This window comes from Anthonomus grandis, chromosome 8 (assembly GCF_022605725.1).
Source record: "Anthonomus grandis grandis chromosome 8, icAntGran1.3, whole genome shotgun sequence".
In the NCBI taxonomy this organism is placed as follows: Eukaryota; Metazoa; Arthropoda; class Insecta; order Coleoptera; family Curculionidae; genus Anthonomus; species Anthonomus grandis.
The window spans coordinates 8,534,464-8,558,608 of NC_065553.1; the positions used below are offsets into that span (position 1 = coordinate 8,534,464).

At 29.2% G+C, this 24,145-nt stretch overlaps 1 protein-coding gene across 1 annotated transcript in view; it reads left to right on the forward strand.

The window, feature by feature from the left end:
- The window catches only part of LOC126739150 (uncharacterized), a 121,811-nt gene that overhangs the window by 5,553 nt on the left and 92,113 nt on the right, over window positions 1-24,145 (forward strand). The window contains exon 2 of the mRNA XM_050444691.1: window positions 13,065-13,436. Within this exon, the coding sequence (XP_050300648.1) occupies window positions 13,129-13,436 (308 nt within the window). The 5' untranslated portion in view covers window positions 13,065-13,128. The remainder of the gene's footprint in view (window positions 1-13,064; window positions 13,437-24,145) is intronic.

Sequence of the window (24,145 nt, forward strand, 5' to 3'; positions counted from 1 at the left end):
AAAAAATAAAAAATAAAAATAGACAAACATCTTCAAAACAAACAAAAAATTATTAACATTCTTACTATTAAAACTTAAAAAAAAAATAAAAAAATGGAATGGCAATACCGCCAGAAAAAGCTGATGTCATTTTGCGAAATGTCATCTTGTCAAACGGCTTTGTGTTTACGATTGGAATTTGTATAATTCTGTGTTTTTTCTTTAGTTTTTGATTAAAAAAGAAAAAAGATCCCATTTGAGTGTTTTTGTGGACTGTTTCGATGGTAAAAATTTTCTTTTTGTGACGTAAGTAAATACCGATACTGTCACATCAAGGAAGAACTATTATCATAAACGTAGAATAGGGGATCATAGAAATAAACCTACATAAAAACCAAGAAATGTATAATAATTATAAAATATTTAATTTCCATAAAAATGCGTTTTATTAGGCAGGTACCTTTACTCAAATGAAGTACGTTAAAAAAACACATAAAGAGTTGATAGACGGTAATATTGCTTATAATTTAAAACAAATGATTAATAAATATTTATCATATAAATATTTTTTGTCACTGGTAGATTCCTTGTGTCGGTGGAATTATCAACGCGATTGAGCGGCGTTGCGATGTTGTTGTCTTTTTCTTTACATACCTGATCTGCATTCATTTAACTTTAAATGATGACTTCTTTATAGAGTATCTTATGATATTTTATTAAAAAAAAATGTTCATACTTTATTAAACAGGAACAGTAGTACTGTTTTGTGCCTATTAATGAGGGTGACAAATTTTAATAATATTATACAGAATTTTTTTACCATTTCTACACAAGCATTTGTCCTCATTGCATCAGAGATGTTGCAAGCGAACAAACTGCCCATAGTTCACGGCTAATTCTAGCCTGTCAATATTCTAACATTATGTCATGAAAATAAAAATTTACAATGAATTAAGTGGTATGTCATTTTAGACTGGGTTTTCCTATTTATGCTCAGAACAATTTCAAAAATATGAAATTCCGTTATAGAGTAAGCCTGCAAAAATTGCAGACATCCGGATTAAAGCAAACGCTCTCAAAAAAGTTTTTCTCCCCTGCTTTTATTGAACCAAAGTGTATTAAACTGGAGTGCAAACAGGCTGTCAGACATGTCAAGAACATAAGACGATTCGTCAACATTTTCTTTCGATACGAGTATAGCTCTTTTGTAAATAAAACAGTTTGTGCTTAACTAAATAATCGTGGTAGGTTTAAATCCAATTTAATCTAATATTTTGATTTTTTTTAAATTAACGCCTATTTTCAGTTCTCATCTAAAAATAATTACTAACATGCATACTTTTTAAGTGCAAATTAATCATTTAACGCAGCATGGAGGTAAAATTAAAATCAAATTTTATCCGCAATCTATACACCACCTCACGTACACTAATTAATTGTATAAACAACATTTTTAATCATGTTGTAATTAGAGTTTTTTTATGACGGCCAGTTCGGTATTTATTTGGGTACCCACCTAATCCGATTCAGCCTTGAGTGACTATTTTGTTACGCGGTATTTTATGGGAGGAACCCAAATTTTCATTTTTGCTATTGTGAATGATTAGGTAGGTGTTAATAATCTAATGTAAAGAGAAATATATCAAACTTAGTATAAAGAGATTTCCCGTTAAGTATAAATTTTTTTTTTAATATCTAGCAATAGTAAATAAAGATATCAAAGAGATCACAGACGGTACATGTAAAGTGCAACTAGAGAACATATTCAGTAGTTAAAATTGATTTGAGTAAAATTTATGATATGTAAAGATACAGTTTGTGTTTTCATCAATCATAAAAATTATATAAAAGCAGTTGATTTTAGTACTTATTATTTTTTTAAGCTAATATTTAAATACATACTACGTGCAATTTTCGAATGGTTTTCAATTCGATTCTATGAATAATAAATAAAATTTTAAGAAAACTAAAAGAACACGCTTTTATTATTAATTGAACTAAAAAGTAGAAAATCATTTTTAATTACCAAGAGTTTCTATTACGCTTTTTACTTTGATTTGAATTATTCTGTTAATAACTTTAATTTTATTATGATTTTTATTTGAGGTAATTAATTATGATTGATTGATAAAAACTCTTTAAAATTAAAAATTATTTTCCACTTTTTAGTTCGATTAGCAATAAAAGCGTGTTTTTTCAGTTTTTTTTAACTATTATTTATTCTCTTGTTGAAAGCATCTCATAGTACCTGGATACTTTCAGGGGCGGCAGCATATTCAAACTTTTCATACTCTTATTATTAAAATCGATAAGACGAATGTTAACTGAAAAAGTATATTAATTTGATAAATAGAAAATACAATGAATTTAACGTACAATTAAGCGAAATTCTGCTAGCCGTCTGTGCAACTATAAACAGAGACATTTAAATGTCATTGATCACATATTGTTTTTGAACGTTAACCAAACTTGTGTGTCAGTTTAAATAAAAAATAATTTATTAATCCTGGCAGTCCCAATAAGGACAATGGGAAGCTGTTATCAAATTTTTGCATTGTCATCGGTCCTTAATACATGTGCAAGATTTCAAGGTGATCAGACTTTTAGAAACTAGTGAAAATTAAGCTCAAAGGTTCTGTTACATACATACATAAATACAACCCGAGCTAATAAAAGCGTGTTAATAATAAAAATGCTTGTGTTTTTCAGTTCGCAAAACGATTTGAATCTAAATGTAACAATATTGAATTCTAGTGTTGGAGATCGAGTCTGAACTGGATTTTCTTTATATCATGGAAACACGTTGGATTTGAACTTGTGGAAATTGGCTATATGTTTTCGTATATAAGGTCAAAAGTGTCAATTGTCATACATAAGATAGTCAAACTACTATACCCGAGCAATGTAAATTTTTAGTAGTAGAGTGTTTTCAAGCCCCATAGGTCATCTCATCAGTACCAACATTGTCAATGTTTCTTCGAACAAGATTCCAATGACATGAACAACCATACCTAAAATTGTGATGTAAACTTAAACTAACATTAGAAACACCTGCATGAAATTGTCCATGTTCACTTGTCAACTTCACTTGTTCAAAGACTGTAATTTTGTTTGCAGTAATTGACTTGTAATTTTGTAAGCAGTTGACGTCTTTTTAAAAGTTGTCCACTTTCTTAAAGAAACTTAAGAAGTATAAATAGATAATAAAATTCAAGGAAAAGTCACAAACAGAGAGTCTTATTCAGATTTGATAATGCGTTTGATTCAAAAAAATACGCAACATTTAAAGACTTTGACCACATTTCCTTACAAGTGACTCTAAGTTCTTTAAATAACTAAATAATAATTAGCCATACTAGGATGTCTATGTTTTGGAAAAATGGCAAGCAGTTTTATCTTAGAATAGCCAATACCTTTGTTCTTTACACGCTATATATATATGCTCTATTTGTCTTAATGTTATCCACTATGGTTGATCTATGTGCGACCGATATAACAGGGTGACAATTTGAAAACGAACAGCATTTAATATTGCTTCAACCAATGATTATAAAGTATGAAAATTAGGCGAAACACGTCAATTTACATGTCAAGGGAAACAATTTTTGAGGCATCAATTTGTTTTTTTGCCAATTTTTTGAAAACAAGATTTGCGTTTTGCTTATGCCTTCTATCAAATAATAAGAAGATATTTGTTCTTTATTCCGTACGACTTCTAGTGTTCATTATTTATTTCATGTACTTCTAGAGTCTGTGACAGTTAATTTGATAAATAATTTCAATAGTTTTCAATTATTGGTTTACACTATTGCTGAACGCGTAGAAATGATTTTCATTCAGGGAGCTCAAAATTGATGCTTTGCAAGTACCACGGTCATATTTAACGGAAGGCATCGTGAAAGAAATATTGAACACAAGTACATTCGTTAGTAGCTAAATTTGAAGAAAAAGGATCTGTTGGCAATAAGAGAAAAAATGAGCCAAGTCTGCTCAATGAGGTTCTTGGTGAAACTGCTATTCCTACTACGTTGCAGATCAAATTGGACTGTCGCGTGAGTCAGTGAGAAAAGTATTGAAGCTTCACGAATTTCATCCATGCAAACATGATGACCCAGACCGACTCATTGAGTTTTGCGAAATTATTACGGAAAAGATTATTACTCAGCCCACCTTAATAAAGAATATCTGCTTTGGTGACGAATGCACCTTTTACTTAAATGGGAAAAAATCTACAAACAAACCTGTCGTTATTGAAGCGACTTCAATCCTCACATTATTAGAGAGGGACATACGCACGCAAAACCCTCAAGAATTAAATGTTTGGGCAGGTATATTAGGCAATAGTATCATCGGTCCTCTCTTCATCAATGTAACTCTAAATGGTGAAATTTATGCAGAAATGTTTGGCAGAACTACAAAACCTCTTATAGTTTATGAGGTGGAAAATCACAGAGACGCCAATGGAAATCTTGCTCTAGATGAACATTTTCCAACAGGACGGAGCAGCTCTGCATTATGTACGCTCAGTAAGTCAGTAAGAGAGTGGTTGGATAATCATTACACAGAGCAGTGGATTGGTAGGAGAGAACGCATAGAATAGCCACCTAGGTCACTAGATCTGACACCGCTGGATCTTTTCTTATGGGTCACTTAAAATCCGTTATATTTAAACCAGATTTAATTTAACAATTACAACATAGAATTATACAGGAGTATAGAAATCCTTCACCTGAAACTCTTCCGAGAATAGTTTGAACAATTCATAAAGTAGTAAAGGTAATGTTTCCAGTATTTCATTAATATTATCATAATTTTTCATGGACTTGGATTTTTTAAATGTACATACTATTATTGGTAGAGCCAATATTAAATGATGTTCGTTTTCAGATTGTCACCCGGTATATATATTTACAATTGTATTTGATAAAATCAAAGTGTCAACGTTTTTTACCTACAAGAACGCATCCATACCCAAGTCACATTTTTAAGACAAGAAATGGGTATTTATGTTACAGGGGAAATATTCTTCATTAGGTTTTTTTGTTTTTGAGACAACATACTTAACAAATAGTAAGGAAACTTCTATCATATTAAAAATCTTATTAATAAAGCTACTAGCAAAAAAATATTTTATATTAAAATATATATCCATATACAATTTCCTTTATAAAAAATATTCTTAGCTTTATTAAGTAAAATTGACAGATTTGTAAGGTTTTATGAAACTTCTGTCAATTTTAGCAAAAGCATCATGAAATTTTTAGCAAAGTCTTTGTCTATATTATTATGTCAAAATAATAAATGAAAATATTAAACTTGATGCAGACCACCTAGATAGGCCAATAAATTAAATCGGGCTATAGTAAGTCCCTAGGGTTTGCACGTTAAAAAACCCTAAAAATTAAAAAAAATTAATTTACTTGTGTCACATATAAACTCTTTAGAAACAGACTCTTCTCTGGGTGTAAGCGCCAAAGTAATAAAATAAATTCATACATGTATTTTTAAGCCTTTAGTGCATGTAATTAATTTTACTTTTAATACTTCAAAAATCCCTGTATTCTATTGTTATTCTAAATAGAAAAACAATAAAAATAGTTTATAATTCCTTTGTAGAGACTATTTTAAGGTATTATTTATCAATTTGGGGTGGTCTTCACGAAACTGCATTGCAGATTTTAAAGGTATGCCAAATCAGAATCTTAAAGATGATACAAAAATAGTCAGTATCCTATAATTAATCTTTATTCTGAATAAATTGGTTTAAACCTAAGGGAAAGAACTCGTCCATTATCTCAAAGAGACTTACGTAACTAGAGAAAAAAATGAAAACTCCAAGTCTCAGTCTCAAAATGTCTATTTAATTATTCAGGTGACATGTTTCGCTAATGAAGCATCATCAGACCTATAATAAACAGAAAAACACACGTAACTACAATAAAACCTTACACTAAAACAAAATCAAATATTAAAAAAAAAATATTAAAAATTAGATAAAATTACCTTATAGCTAGCTATAAGGTAATTTTATCTAATAGCTATTATAGCTAGCTATAAGGTAATTTTATCTAATTTTTAATATTTGATTTTGTTTTAGTGTAAGGTTTTATTGTAGTTACGTGTGTTTTTCTGTTTATTATAGGTCTGATGATGCTTCATTAGCGAAACATGTCACCTGAATAATTAAATAGACATTTTGAGACTGAGACTTGGAGTTTTCATTTTTTTCTCTTAAACCTAAGGGGATTATTTTAAGTACAAGTCTTTATTTAAAAAATAAATCATATTTACACTGAGCTTGATCATCAATTTAATACTCGTTCTAACAAAAATAATGAATTACAATTACATTTTTTCAACAAATGTCATTTGCAAAGAAATATATTAATTTTACTGTAAACATTTTTTTAAAATTTTACCGCAAAATCTAAAAACAAAAGTTGAGAGAAATCATAACCAAAAAAATTAAATAACGAACTAGTTTTTGCAAACTAGTTTAAACAGTTTATTACACGAAACTATAATAGTTTTAAAAAGTTACTGATAAAGTAATTTAAAGTAGATTTGTTAGTTATTTTTGATTATCAGTTTACGTAGTTGCTATTTATCACAAAATTATAATCCCCTGATAGTCAAATCTCTTGTTTTGCATTTTTGTTTAAATTTTTAATTAGAAGAATTTAATTTTTTTTTCGTTTTTTGGCCTTGTGCTTGGCACATTTAGCCATGTGTGCCAATATAGGATCTCATTCATAATAGAACAGGTTGCTAATATAGTATTTAAATAATTATACTATTGGGTAGTATGACATTGTATCTAATAAAGAGAGTATTTATAGAAGAATAATATATTTATTTATTCACAAAACAAAAAACCTTTTTTTTGTCTCTGTTTCAATGTATGGTTAAAATTCAAAAAGTAACATGCAAGCAGAAGCTACTAAAAAAAATTAAAAAAATTTGAGCACATGCCTAATTTGTGATTTAGTAAAATTTTTTGTCACATTAATTATTATTTAAATTTTATATAACTTTTATGTTGTGTTTACAAATTGGATTATGTATTTGTAAAAAATTCCATAATATATTATATTGTATTGTAAATGTGACGTATAGAAAATAATTTTTTCTGTATTTTTCAACTAGTTGGGAGATATTGTTTATTGATATTCAAAAAAAAGTGAAATCTTAAATGAAAATATATTTTGTTATAAAATTGAGCAAACTCCGTAAATACTACAATTTGTCATTCATTTTCCGAAATTCTATCTATAAAACTTCTATCTTATCTGATATTTCCATTGCCCATCTTTTGTTTATGTCTGCCTAATTTATGATCAAACCGCTAATTATTCGTATTTTAATCTTGGAACGCAGCCATTGTACTGTTGCTCTGTTAAAATCAAAAAGCTAACGTTTTTGCCTTAAGATTTCTGATATAAAGACACTGTTATGCTCCGGTGTATTTTTGGGTGCTTTAATAAGAACAAAGTCATTCTGATATTTTGTTTAAGATAAATCAGGCATCGTAACAAAGAGTGTTTTTCGTTCTTTTTGTTACAGATTTATGGAAACAACGGTAAATTTGATGCAATTTTAGATTACAGTGAACGAATTCCAAGGTGTGCGTAATAAAGCCATATATTATAGGTACTTTAATCGGTCAAAGAGATAAATTGAAAATGATTTTTATGATTATTGCGCAATGGATGCAAAAAAAAATTAAATGAGAAAATTAAAACATAAGGGCGAGGCCACAGACCGGTATATAACGATGCCATCAGACACATTCGGTATTCACCATTCAATCCAAACAACAAAAGGTTAAAATGACATTCAGCAATCCACTTCAATGCTTTTCCCTTTGGCTTTTATGATGGCACGCCCTTAAACGCAATTTAAATCGTTTTGTGTTAGTTTTGTTTCGTTTACCTAAATTGAAACCGAACGATTGAATAGATCCGCACCTTTTTGATGTTACGTTTTTAACTAATCTGAAATATTGACGAATAAACAACTAAAGAACTGTAATATAGCGGATATTAGCTAGTTCGTTGTAATAATCCTTTATTTTTTAAAGAAGTAAATGGTAATATATGATATGCAAATTCAGCTTCAAAATTTAAAAAAACATAGTAGATTGAGATAGATTTCTAAATACTGTACTATCGTTCTTGAAATATAAATGTCTAACAAAATAAGCAAAAACTTACCGGTTATTCGACTCAAAGTTAAAAACTTATTGTCAAATCAGATGATTATGATTAAAATCATATGTTTGTTTTGTTCATTAATTTTTTTTGAGAATACTACATTGCACTTAGTCAGGATAGGGCAAAATTATCTTATCCTCCAAAATATTCAATTTATTCAAATTGAAATTGAAACACTCATATTTTAACAATATACACAATTTACATTGCAACAATTATCCCTTCTATATTAAAAATATTTGTCAGTGCAATAAAAAGAACGGCTATTAAATTACCAATTTCTGGTATAAACTTTATTAGCCATAAAATCAGGACCTTTCTCAAATGGTAAAATGTATGGAAATACATTTCGACTCATATCGCAATACTATTTGAGCTGATTGAATTATTTAAATTATTAAAATTTTTATAGACAAATCTACAAATACTGTAGCAATTCAAATGGCTATAAGATAAGATAGCAAAAGTAAAATGTAAAATTTTTAATTTGTGCAATTATGGTGCACAGTATTTCAAATACGTACCTCCACAAATTGATCTTATAACCCTCTTTTGTAGGGAAAACGCACAATGAGTGGTAAGATTATGTGCATAATAAACTGACATTATACGGTAATGGCTAGAATGTCCGTTTATATGATTCCTCTTGCTCAATTCAGTTAGTTTTCATGACCAACTGATATAAAGATAGAAATTTAGTACTTTTTGGTACTTGATATATAGGTTTATTTTGTAAATAAACAATTGAGTATCGGTTGGTATTGGAGCTGTTTTGAGAATGAAAAAACAAAGTTTTTCATTATTGGATTATTTACTATAGTTTTGCATCATTGCATCATTTTCTTAGTAGTGTCTGGATCGCCTGGAGATGTTTTTTTTCTTAATTTATCAGAATATACTCGAAAAACATCATTTTATTTCCATATCTTTCTAATTTTGAAACTGAGATAGGGATATGTAAATGAGAATTTGACTTTTCCACCTTTTTCTAAATCATTGCATCATTATCTTAATAGTGTAGCTAATAAAAAAAATATAGGAGAAAAGTATAATATATAACATGTTATTTATTAAAAGCCTCATCTAGAGGACCTTAACCTTGTTTAAGAGATATTCATAAATTTTCATATCATCATCATTTATAGTTTCAGCATTTAAACTCGAAAATAATTATAATATAAATTGTTTTATCCTTATGTAATAGTTAGGAACAGTGAGGATTAATGTAGAATGTACCTATATTTTTCTAAATCATTTATTTCTAAGAACGCTACAATTTCGTGTTTTCATCGCTCGTTCCTAACGCCTTAACATCATTCCTTCAACTCCTGCCTTCAATTTGTCTTGTAAGTTACGAACAGTAATCAAAAGGGGGATTGAAAAAGTGTTATGGCAACCAGAGGGATCGGTCTTTTCTTTTTGTGTAGCTTTATTCTTTTTGACGCTTTCAACATGATGTCTAAATTAGATTTTGTGCTAAATTTAGTCTAATAAAGAGGGCTCTTTATTGAATCATTTGACTTAAAAGTAGTTGTATCTAAACACTAAAATTTTATAATTTTTTTAGTGACAAACAAAAGTTAAATTGTTTAAAAGAGCTTTTTGAAAACAAAACTTTGAAGACTTTATTGGCAATTGGCTCAATTACTATTTACATCATCTAGATAAATCCAGTTTAAATACACATTCGTGTCTATTATATAATGAAACACTTCCTGAATTTGAACTAAACCCTTTCAGAATAATTAGTCTGACCTTTTTCCTGCTAATGCGTTATCGATTTCATGTCTTTCTTTAAAAATAGGTCAACTTTAATATACCAGAAATAAATCATGTGATATCTTGTGAACGTGTGAAGGAAGTCTCTGTTTATTTTACTAAAACGGCAAGTGTGAACATTATAATATAAATACAATTATTTATTAATGAAAATACATTTATATAACAAATAGATAATTTCTTGTAAATGTATTTTAAATTGTTTGTGTCTAAGAGATATTAAGGGTTACGGATGTCTTAAAAGTTGTATGTCATTAATTAACAAAGATATTTTTAGAAATAAATATGATTAATTTCTAGGATTAACGCATTGATCTGTGGCCTGACAATTTTAATTCTGTTTTATTAATTAAATTATCCACAACCTCTAAAATATAATAAAATATTTGGCAAAAACCTTTCTCTTTGAAATTTAAACTTATCCTCTGAACAATGTCAGTTTTAAGCCTGATTATTGGTTTTAAACATTCACATTTAGATCTAGAATTACTTTAAAAGATAAAATTTGCACTTAAATGTCTTTGAGAATTTTGGTTTTTACATGTCATTGATATACGAGTGATGATTTGATTGATTCAGTACTTTTGTGTGCTGCCCTAGCAATACTGTAATAATCCAATAATATTAAAGCACTGTCAAAAGTAGAACAACAAAAATACGAATCATAAATAAGTAATTAATAATTCCGTGACCAATTTTTTTTCAGTCTCTGCATCATGAAAATAAACTTTCAAAGGCTGTACTGGCAACACTGTAAAGCTCCATACGTCAAAGTCACTGTCAATATAATTAAAATGTCAATGTCAGATTGAAAGATCTAAGACACAAATAATATAGGACCGTAAGTAATTAGTATTTATTAGTGTGGTTTAAATAAAAAATTGCCGTGCCCAGTTTTTCAATTTGCGTACTTTTGGAGCATAACAGAAAATTTTTAAGGGTTGCACTGGTGACACTGTAATTAACCAAACGTCAAAGCCACTGTCAAATCACACAAGTTGAAATGTGAACGTCAAACTTGGAGAACAAAAACACGAATAAAATAAAACAGTAATTAATTAATATTTATTAGTGTCTTTTAAATTAATAATTGCTGTGCCTCATTTTCTTTTTATACATCAGTCTTTGCAGTTTTGCAACGTGAAAAAAAACTTTCAACGGCTGCTTTGGCAACACTGTAAAGCTCCAAACGCCAATGTCACTGTCAAAATAATTAGAATGTCAATGTCGGATCTAAAACACAAATAATATATATTTATAAGTGTGGTTTAAATAAATAATTGCCGTGCCTATTTTCTTCCTTTATTAATTAGTTCTTGTAATTTTGTAACATGAAACTTTTAAGGGTTGTACTGGCAACAGTGTAGCATCATCCAAACGTCAATGCCCCTGTCAAAACAGTTAAAATGTGGACGTCAAACTTGGAGACCTAAAACACGAATAAAATAAAACAGTAATTAATTAATATTTATTAGTATCTTTTAAATTAATAATTGCTGTGCCCCTTTTCTTTTTACACATGAGTCTTCACAGCTTTGCAACATGAAAAAAACTTTCAAAGGCTTCACTGGCAACACTGTAAAGCTTTAAACGTCAAAATAATTAAAACGTCAATGTTAAATTGAAGGATCTAAACCACAAATAATAGAAGACTAAATAATTAAATTTATTAGTGTGGTATAAATAAACAGTTACTGTGCCCAGTTTTTTCCTTTAGTCATGAATTTTCGTAATTTTGAAACATAACAGGAAACTTTTAAAGGTTGCACTGACAACACTGTAATTATCAACTGTATTGTTAATTAGGTTTTTTTTAAGGTTTTAAGAATATATTTTTTTCATAGAAAAATTTGGCCACTCGAATCATGTAGGCGCTGAATACTTTTTCAACGTTTTGTACTAGTTACATCTTATGTAACTGATAAATAAATATTTGAATTTGGTTTTTGTAGTAACTTATATTTAAAGTTATTTAATAGTCTTGCTCAATTCTTTATTATTTTGGAAATTTTGTTGTAGTATATATAAATTATATAAATAATTAATTATAAATAATTTTAACATTTATTTTGCATATTCAATGTGTGTTTAGTAAAGTGGATAAAACAAAACCAGTTAATTAACGGTAAATAATTCTTAATTTGTCTGATTGCAAGAACTGTATTTCTTTTATTGAATCACTTAAGAAAAAGGTGTTGACCTTTACCATTAATGACCTTTATTTAAAAAATTGTGAATGCAAATTTTAATATTATCCTATTACACATTATTTATTAAAGTGTCTCAAAATGTATGTAATATAAAATAAATTTTTAAATATCTTAAAATTAAAAAGTTCTTGAAAAGACTGTCTCTATTAAAACCGCTGAATCGTGAGCGAAAACTAGAGAATGTGAGAAAAGTGAAGCGCACTCGTAATTCATTAACATTTAATAAGCCATTAGGCGACATGCTTATGGTCCCATACAATGGCTTTAACCTAATTAGCTGTCCTGCCCAACTTTCGTAAACATTTTAAAGTTAATTTTCTAACCAATCTGTATTATTATGGCCCATAATTAATATTATTTATTATCTTTCTGCACAACACTTAAGAAGGATTTAATGTTTCTATAAAAGTTATTTTTTTTGTCTTTCTTTTCTTCAAAATGTCAATTCTAAGACGAATTTTTTTGCTTCAAAAATATAACCACAATGAAGGAAAGTAGTACTAAATGGCCACGCTATATATACGTATATAAAGAATTTATAGTAATGTAAAATAAAATAAAGAAACAAATGATGTTAGAGAATGAAGACAGACCATCGAGGGTACGAATCCTACACAAGATTGTTTTATAGCTTTGCAAGTTTGTAGACACCCTACTTTGTCGCATCTGTTTCGGTTAGGCAGCTCATGTGAGTGCATAGTGTAGTGATTTGGGGTTAAACTATAAAAAACTGTCTGCATGAGTTGATGCTAGAAGACCACTGAGTCATTTGGATTAATAGTTAGGTTATTTTAATGTGTCCACTATGTCCAAAGTGATCAACTCACTTATTCTCATTGATATCTACCCACTAAAACTTAATAGTATTTGTTTTACATTTCAGAACACCGTCTTAAAAATGCCCGAACTTTTAAACCCCTAAACCATCGATTTCCGCATTGACCACGATGCTCTCCTATATGCTGCCGGTGGAGGAGAAACCTCCACCGGGTCCCAAAGGTCACCTGCAACTCACACTCGCGCACCAAAGCCAGAACGGACACACCAGCAGTGGTAATCCCTCTAATCAGATACTTACTAATGGAAAGTCGCGGCCACCTTTAAATACTCCAATAAGTAAGGAGAGTAGCGTGAGTAGTTTTGTAAGTGACACCACGGCTACAGCGAGTCATAGCTCCATGACACCTACTAGTACGAGTACGGATCGGGGGAAGCCAAAATTCAGTATGAATGGAAAGCACCAATCGTTAAAAAGGTAAGTGGATTTGTGTGTTAAAGTATTAAGGAGAAAATGATTATAAGATGGTGACTTTTTAAGTGCGTCTGTTGTAATAAAATCTGGTTAAAATATTTAATTTCATGTTGCTACGTTATCAATTTATGTGAACTGTACAGAGGGAACTATTTTTATTGAAGCAATGTGCAGGGTAAATTAACGAGTGCGCCGAGTAGTTTATTACCCTGAATATACCCTGTAATAACTGGATATTTTTTATTTAGTGGTGTATTTATTTAATTATAATGGTGCTATTAAAAACCAGAGTGCTACAAAGGTAGATTTTTTTTAATGGAACACCCTTTATTTAAAGACATTTTTAATTTTACATGTAATTCTGCGTTTTCTGAGAATAATAGGGTAGCTCATGGTAGGTGGTTCAGCATGTTTTGAATGTAAATGTTATTAAACAAAAAAATAGTTTTTTTCCCTGAAAACAAAAGTATGCGAAGTATGGATTTATTAAAATTTTCACATCCTAAATTTTTTTGTGAATGCTTAACATGCAACAAACAAATGAGATCAGAGATTAGGTTTTTTTTTAAAATGTAGGACTATCACCACCTTTATAATGTTAAATTTTAAAGGGTAAATATTGGTTCTAGGCTTTATATTAGATATTATAAGCACAGTTAATGGCAAATAAGAATACCTGATTTCTGTCTTATTTAAATATATACATGGTTCGTTTTTTGTTGTGTCAAAGGTACAAAATTTATCTTGTATTAACTAAAACAACGTATATTTTTCTGCTATTATATCCTTTACCTCAACATGCTTTTGGAATATTCTAATTTGCATTGCTTTTTTATTTTTTTTTTAAAGGTTGCCTCAGCATACACTCTATAAAACCATATAAAACTTTTGAAAAGTATTATGTCACTTATGAAGTTTTTTATTGCTAAGTTTATTTTTTACTTTTCTTATTATTTTCAACATGTTTGAATGAATTGAAGAATATTGTTGGGATAAACGGAATAAATGGAACTAATATTATTACAATAACTGTTATATAAATCGATTGAACAAGTGCGTTGATTAATCCTAAATAATAATTTTATTAATACAACCTGGATTATTTCACTTTTGATCTAAATTGTAAATTTAAGGTAAATAAACGCAAATTAAGATCAATTTCGAAAATCGTTGGAAATAAGGAGGAGGTAAATTTTATAAAGGGAAATGCTAAAACTTAAATTAATCTTAATTTATCTCTGAATCTGTTAGTTTCTGGCATATTAAAAATATAATAAAAGAAGCGAATTGAAATTATATAGAAGCCTAGAACATTGAAATAATGGAATCAGTAAACGAAAATTTTGTTTGATTTCAACATGTGCTCAGGGGTAATGGGGTGCTTTGTTTACAAAAATATTTGTCGATTCTTCGTCGTCACACGTTTTTAAAAGAGGACACTTTCAGCTACATATTAGCATCTATCATAATGTTAATTTAATTTATTTGCCACAGATTTTGGATTAATTTAAAAAATAGAATTATATATAACCTATTCTAAGAGCAAAGATACATCTTTAAGTCAAGAAAAATTATTAATATTTTTATTCCTAAAACCGCTTTAAAAAAAAAATTGGAATGGCAACATCACAAGCAAAATCTCAGTGATAGGTGAAATGTCATCTTGCCAAACTGTCTTAACATTATATCTATAGACTATGGGATTATCGAAATAAACCTACATAAAAATTTGAATGTGCAGTGTGTGTTAAATACAAGAACCTTCATATTTTTTTATTCAAATATTTTTTTGAAAATTGGTTATGTTATGGCTGATTTTTTGTTTTTTGTGGTCCTGGCAGAAAAATGTAAAAATACCTTTGCTCTAATAAATTACGTTAAAAAAACCTATTAAGATTTCATAAACAGTAATATTGTTTATTTTTAATGTATAATTTATTATGAATAAATATTTATTATGTAAAATGTTTTTAACGACGCCACTGATAAAGATTCCTTGTGTCAATAGCATGACCAATGCGATCGAGCGGATTTGCGATATTGTTCCCTTTTCTTTAATATACGTTCTCTACATTCATTCAACTTTGAATATTGACTCCTTTATAGAGTTTATCTTATTATATTATTATAACAGTATTATTATTTTATGCCTGTCATAATAAGTAACAAATTTTTATGATATTATAAAGTTTTCTTTTGGAATTTGTCCACAAGCATTTGGCATCATTGCATCAGAGACGTTGCCAGCAAACAAACTGCTCATGGTTTCACGGCAATGCTAATTCTAGCCTAACAATTAAGTATTTTATTATTATTTAATATTCCAGGACCATGTTACGTAATAAAAAAAAATTCATGGTAATAAAGGACTTCATGTAAGAATTCCTGTGATCATTAGATGATGTCATTCGCATATTCCTTAATGATTCTATTTAATACTAGATCCTATTATGTATTGTTAGATTCACTTAATATGCAATACAATATACACTGTAAGTTAATCCTAAAGGCCTACTACATCTATTTATGATTTTACGATTCCTTGCTCTATTAACTCGCTTTAAAAAAAATCTTAAATAGTCAACCCAAAAACTCAACGACCGCAAAGACACACAATATGTTAATTATCGGCTTTTTAATGGCTCGCGTCCGCGTCGCGACAAAATCGCCATTTATTGTTTTCCATGGCTTGACCGAGTTTGCATGCCCCATAAATAACGCTCAGTCCCATAAAATACCCCATAAAACTAAACGCTATCCACGACAAGATCGTGTCTAATGGCTATAACTCCATGCATGTCACCATGGTGGTCCATAGAGTCGAAGGTGAATTGTGTGGGTTGTAGGGTTACAAAAAATAAGAATAAGTAGAGTTGGATATGCTCGAAGTTTCTTTGGTGCTTGGTTACAAAATGTATACATGCCTTACAAACATTGTTTTAAAATCCAGATACGCTAGGTTGTTTCATATGATCCTGTAGACAAACAAGAAGAAAGGATTACGGGTTTTGTCTCAGCTTTTATTCTTTAAACACATTTAAACTAACTTTTTGATCTTCTTCACAACATTTAGAATAATCCTAATATTATTTCAAATAATTGCTTGATACTATAGTTACATTCTTTTATAAAAAACTGTTGATGAATGTTTCTTAATGCTTATAGTATTATCTATTATTTGCTGCAGCTTTCCAACCACACAATCTTTTTGATATGCCAATTATCTTGATCTAATTAGCCAAAATGGGAATATTCATCTCAATATCACTCACACCCAGGAAACATACCCTATTAACATTTTTAAATGTATAGCATGGAGTTTCCCCATCATTTTTCGCATGTGTTATTTATTAAAACATCTTTAAAAATGTATTTTTTAATTTGTTTTTGGTTTTCCGTAAATTTCTATTATTTTGTCAAAGAAAGCAATTTTAAAACATCAGTACATAAATCAGGGGAAAATAAATAATACTATTGATTATAAATAACAACTATAGAGGTATCAATAGGCAATCTGCCATTTAAATATTTTTTAAAAGCCATAAATACCACGTCATTTCATAATAATAATACAATAAACAAAATTGAATACCACATTGGTAGCATCTATCTTGATTTATTAAAGGCATTTGATAACATAAATCACATATGCTCCATTTGTAGTTAACGAAGTTTACAAGCAGGAAAAAGTTGTGGATTGTAGTAGTGATCAGCAAAACGATCTGTTGCAGCAATTCCTTAAGTGCCTAATAGGAGACTTTGTTGTCTTCCAATTTATTGTTGAAATCAAGAGAAGTTGAGATTTTGGATCTCCTAAGACCTATATCCTGAACGCAGTTTAAAAATAAGCGAAGAATTATTATAAAATAAGTGTTTTTATACTTAATTGGATAAACTACAATAGAAAAATAGAATTTTAATTTCATACCTTGGATATTAAAAAACTGAGACAGGGATATGTCAGATAAACCGGCCAAAAAGTGGATATTTTGACTCTATTAAGACCTATATCCTGGACGCAGTTAAAAAATAAGCAAAGAATTAGTGCAAAATGATTGTTTTCATAGTCAATTGGATAAACTATATTAGAAAAACACAATTTTAAATTCACACCGAGGAAATTAATGAGCTGAGACAGGGATATATCCGATAAACCGGCCAAAAAGTCGAGATTTTGGCTCTCCTAAGACCTATATCCTGGACACAGTTTACCAATAAGCAAAGAATTATTACAAAATAAGTGGTTTAATAATCAACTGGATAAACTGTAATAGAAAAACAAAATTTTAAATTGATACCGAGGATATTAAAGAACTGACACAAGCATATGTCTGAAAAACTGGCCGAAGTCGAGATTTTGGCTCTCCTAAGACCTAGATCCTCGAGACAGTTCAAAATTAAGCGAAGAATTATGATTAAATGAGTGTTTTCATAAAAGAGTTGTTAAATATGACGTTGGCCCTTCATGACTTCTACCTCATTTTACTTGAAGCGACTTTAATATTTTTTAAAGTCTCGCATAATAATTTAAGGCCTGTTAGATTCCTTGTACGAAACTGTTTAATATACAACGACACTGTTAAAATACAACATCAATTTTCCAACTTGTTACAGCCTGTATACCTATTAAAATCATATTACACAATATAGAACCGTTTATGAAGATGTTTACTATTCATAACTCAAATTTATTGCCATTTGGCTGACCCAAAACAAAATTAAATTTCCAGACATAATACCCATAATAACAAAACCGCCCAACCCATGTGTTAACTCTATTTATAACTACGAAACAATTGCCTCACCATTTGCCATTATAAAAACAGAAATTAATGCGTTAGCGTTAAAGATTACATCCCAAAATTGACACCTACGTGTGCAGCAAGCGATTTTATTAAATGCCGCAACCACTCAAGATTCATTAACATTGGTCAAGAGAATGAGTCAACAGTCCTTCAACCATCAGGTTCACATAATAATCGTTACGTAACTGAATACGAAGTCCACTTTCCCAAGACAAGACTCATTTTACCATACTAGAATACAACCTGTCTGCTTGCCGTCGAGGTTGCCATATCGTATATCTTGTGATTTTTTAATGTTTATTTATAAGAAATAAATACATCGATTTAAAAATATTGATTAATTAGTACCTTTTTCTGATTTCAAATACAGAGTAAACTTATCAAAAATCCATAGTATACAAAGAACTACTCATCTTTTTTTAGATCAGAGACTTTTCACATACACTGAGACCGGAAATTTTATTTTAGTTAACCTGGTTTCTTTTAAAAAAGATGAAAATTGAAGGAGAAATTATTTGTTTGCTTATATATGGTTTTTTGAAAATTACCAATGCCTTCAGTAAACACATAAAAAAAATACATATTCCATCTATACCAGCATTGACTCAAATAAAAGCTGCTGTAAATATAAAATTTGTTTTTGTTCTTCTGGTCCTGATGATGAGGTTAAGCAAAGTTGATCTTATTTTACCATTATTATTTTTCAGGTATGTTACCAAAGGGTTCTTTTACACATCATCCCCTCTTTCTTATTTAGTAGACAATTCCTTTGAATTTATTACCAAGTCGCTGGATTAAAGGACTAGGAATCAATACTTACTTGACAGTAGAAGATTGATGAAAACCTAAATTCTAAGTAAAATAGTGTAAAATTGGTAATAAAAACCTCACTGTCATTCCTAATACTCAAACAAAAGAAAAAAAAATAGAGTGTCTTAATGGGAACGCCGTATCTCAAATGCCAAAAATTCCCTTACAAATACTGGAATTTAAATTTTCAAATAAACTTACTTAAGTTCTGTTATATATCATTAACATATATACAACTGTGTTGGAATGACTTAATGCAATGAAGAATGGATTGATGGGTTGAACGTCTTGCTAAAACTATAAGCTTAGCTAAATTATCTTCTCTAATTTAGATATTTACCACATTACCGTATTCATCAACCAGTACCACCCACTCATAATTCATTGAGGAATCCATGATTCTTGAGTAGAACTCATAGGTTTCATTGCGTATATACCTACTGCAATTGAGTTTCTTGATATAGCCACCGAGGTTAAAGTCTAATTTATCGTTAAATAAAGTTCTCTTCGTAAATTCAATATCTTCTTGCTGCCTTGTCTTTATTCTTTTTACCTTTTATGTCAATTAAATCTTGTAGAGTTGAAAATTAAGGTAAAATAGGTTGTAAACTGCTACTCAGAATAGAAACCCGTTGAGGATGATAATGACTCGAGGTTCCTAGATTTTCGGTCACACTTTCGCGTAAGCATTACTAGTATGAGGGCACTTAAGTACTTTTACAATCTTACCTTTTCTATTTTCCTCAAGTTTTATTGGTAAACTTTGCAATATTGTCTCATTTAAAATATTATCATAACCATTATACGAACTGTTTTTGCATACCATACCTTATTGTTGGAATGTATCTTGAGAAGAGTAACACGTTATTTAAGAGTGGTGACTGATAAAATCGGAATGTTCACGGTGAAGCAATTATATTCAGCACTTGATCCAAAATAGGAACGTGGAGAAATTTTTAATTTGGAGTTTCGATTGGAAATTCCTTTATATTAGGTTATTAACAAAGATGCTCTTTTTTATCCTTTTATACTTCTTTTTGTATTTTCTATAAATCTAGTATAAAATACTACGTTTATACAGGTGTCCCATAAATAATTTTACAGCAGATCGCCTAAAAAAATGAGTTTAAGATAAATTTCCTAGCTCGAAAGTCAAAGACAATAAAGATGCAGAGTAATAAACTGAATGTAATTTTTTTTAGACTTATAAAAAATTTAAAATTTTTGTTTTTAAAAAAAAATTAAATATGTTTTTTTATATGGCAAACCTTAAAATTAACCTTTTTTTAAATAAGGTCATATAGAGCGCCCCCAGATACTTTTAACTTCGGTAACTTTATTAAACTTGGCAAAATTTAATTTTTTCCTAATTTAATTATGTTTTTACTTAAAATATGCATGGTGCAAACATTTTGGCTTAAAAAAGCTATACTCTTAAAAGTTTCGCCACGATTTCGAAACGAACGCATTTCGAGATAGTTACATATAAAGTTTCCAATAAACTCCAAAAAAAAATTAAGAAACAATTTAAATGGCTTTAAATTAACTAATTTTCACGCAAGATATTGCTTATCCGCACTACACTGCCACTGTACGTACATTATTAAATGCAATCATTCCCAATCAGTGGATTGGATGGAGAGGACCCATCGAACGGCCTGCTAGGTCACCTGATCTAACACCAATACCTCAAGTCGACGGTTAATAGGCCAAATAATCTAGACGACTTGAAAGAAAGGATTTAATTAGCAGAGAAGTTCGTGCCGCAACTCGGGAAATCATTGAAAATTGAAAATGTGCAACGAGAGTTTATTTATCGCCTTCGATATTGTCAAGCCGTGAATGGCAACCATTTTGAACATTTACTTAAGTTTTTGTTCTCATTTTATTTGTTGAATTATGAATAGTTTTTTCCAAAAACTGTTGACTTTAGCTATAGGACATGATGCATGAGACATACGTAGAAGTCCTCACGAAATTCAAAAATTAAATAAAACAAAGGTGCCTTTCTTTGAAAAAATGAAGTTGATGGTAGAAATTTATTTTTGAGCAGCCCTGTACATAGACACTTTACGTACAAAAAAGCGCAACTTGAAATAAAAGTTGAGGGATCCGTTTTTTGCAAAAAACCCATCGTTTAATTTTAAATGAATTTAAACGCCCTGTATATAGAATATCAGATAATATTTTTCATCAGTTTTTATCCCTTTTTACATAGTGTGCATTTTTGTTATCTTCCGATAAAAGGAGAGTGCCAAGTTAACATCTTGTTCAAGTCTTATTCTTAGTATCATTGCTTTGATGATTTCCGAGCGCATATAGGAATTAAAACTTTAATATTCGTAGATTTAAAAAAAAATTAATTCGGTACATCAATTGAAATGTAACGAAAGGTCTTCACTTCCTCTTACAGACTTTAAATTAAAAAACAAAGAAAACACTAGCCTTCACCTCGGAACAACGTAACAGAAGTCTTACGGTCACAAACCGATGTTGCATAAAGTGCCATATATATTTTTTTGCTTTTTATGGTTTCTGTGGTAGCGCAGGTTTCCTCTCTATAGAACCGACAAAAAGAGAAATACTACACATTTCATGGTTGTTAACATGTTCGGTGTGGTTACGGTACTTGGCTGCTACAGTTTTGTCCGTAAACTTGACAAATTGACAGTAAGAAGTACAATACTTAAAGAAGAACAGATTTTAGTTTTCTGCAAATAGCTTAGACCATCCATATATTATAAGTGGATAATTTTTCATCCTTTATTCATATTACTTAAAAAGGCACTAAGTAACATACAAAACAAGGTAGCACTACTACTTTTATAAGTGAAACCTAGGGTAGTAGAAAGTCTTTAGATAGTCGTTATAACAGATTTAAATTATTTTTTTTATTTACTTTTCTTATTGTAAGTTAGTACTTACAGCCTACAGATCCTTTAAAGCAGCATTTTGTCGTCAACTTCTTATTTAGCAAAAAGTAAACAAACTAATTACTGGTAAAATATTGACTTATTTTTTTGCTTAATTAAAAATGACGATGTAACCTTTTCTCACCTTGAATCCCATATAAAGAAAATTACGTCTTAATTTTAAATAAAAACAAAACTAAATTTAAATTTGTTAAAATATTAAACTAGTAAACGATGTAGTGCAACGGTGTGACCTTGCCAGGCCGATCTAACAGTTTAATTCGCTTAATGAACCTCTACGAACCATATTATTTTTTTATTGTTTAATACACCGGGAAATATTATAATGTTTTACAATACGTAATATGGTTTTATTGATAATTATCAATATTCCGGCTTGTGGTTAATTACCCAATCTAACCTATCTATACACAATGTTACTCTTAAATTTAAATTAACTACAATAATTTATATTAAAATGAGTATGAAATTATCCCATTGAATATAAATCTAAAAAAGAACTAAGACTATCATTTTCTTAAGAGGAGTTGATGGCAACTTGTTTCTAAATTAATTATTTTACTTTTTCCTCAAAAAAAAACAACCAATGGACACTGCACAAAATATTTGCACTTGGAGTATAATTGATTAAAACAACCCAAAATAAATTAAGTTTAGCACTTATGCACCCAATATATTTTTTCTAAATATATACCTTTATACCTACGATACCTTTTTTTTCTTGTACTACCTAATTTATCAGATTTACCACATATTCTGGGACGCCATGCATGTATATAAGTTGTAACATATGTATTTTTATAAACCTCCGATTAAACACTTATCAAGCATGTAATTTTAATTTTAAACAGAAAATAAATCAATATAAACAATTTAAGTTATAACATTCATAAACAGGAAATTGCGCCTTCGTAAAATATAATTTCGTATATTAATAAATCAAATTAACTATCGCCAGATTTTAATAACGTTAATAAAATTTAATACAACAAACAAGTCGTGTTATCAAACGGCTTAATAAATTTAAGTGCAACTTTCTCATTCATTCCGCCACACACCTTGTTTAGTAAACATTACATGACCTCTGTCAACAATGTTATAGTTAGATATTAAAACCCTATTGCACTTTTGTTAAATAATTTGGGTCATATGCAAGTTGTATTGTGACAAAAGAGCAATGATTTTGTTTATATATGAACAGTACATGTGGGGTATAGTTATTAATTTAAGCTGTAAAAAAACATAATTTATTATTCACTTTATATTGGAGTAATACTAGATCAGTTATTTAACCAAATTAATAAAAAAAATTGTTTTTTTAGATTTTATTAAAATAATTTAACAACATGATTCGCTTGTAATATTAAGGTATTAAATTTTATTGTTAACGTTAATAGAAAGTGTCCAATTTACACGTGTAAGTTGTTATGTGATAAGAGTAATAAGTTATACATTTTTATGTAAAGAATAGTAATTGATTTTATATATATAGTAATTAAAAAAGCTACGAAAAAAAATCATAATTTAATAGTTTTTAAGATGGAAATTCAATAAAAAATCATTTATAGAAATTTAACATTTTCCCAAGCATTGCGGGACATACTTATTTCAAAAATACTATGCACAAAGGTCCATTGAATAAAATATTATAAACAATTGTTTATGCATATTATTTAAAACATGTTTAGGAAAAAACATAAACAAAACAGGTTGGATTACCGGTTGGTTAATCTATATTTTAGTTTTAAGAAAAAGATTATTTTTAATTATTTTTTGAAAATCAGAGTTTAGTCAAAAGTCGTTTCAAACCATCATTTGGCGGAAAAGGTAAAAGTTGCAATAAAAATATTTAAATTATTTCATCTTAAGTCATAAGAACACGTACTGTTGAAACCAAAGATTTACGATATTGTAGCGTTTTTTCAGTGCGTTAGTTATGAATTAAAACAATCTTAGGTAGTGTAAATATCATTTATTTACACACTTACACTACGAAAACTACTCAAGACTCCGAGACATAGTTATTTTTACTCTATTTATTTACAAATATTTAAATACCGGGCCAATATTTCCAAGTTTACTTTACTGAACTCACAACTGACTTCCATCGGCGATGCGGCTTCCATATACTCGGTAGTCGGGAGAACGCTGTTCTGGAAGATTT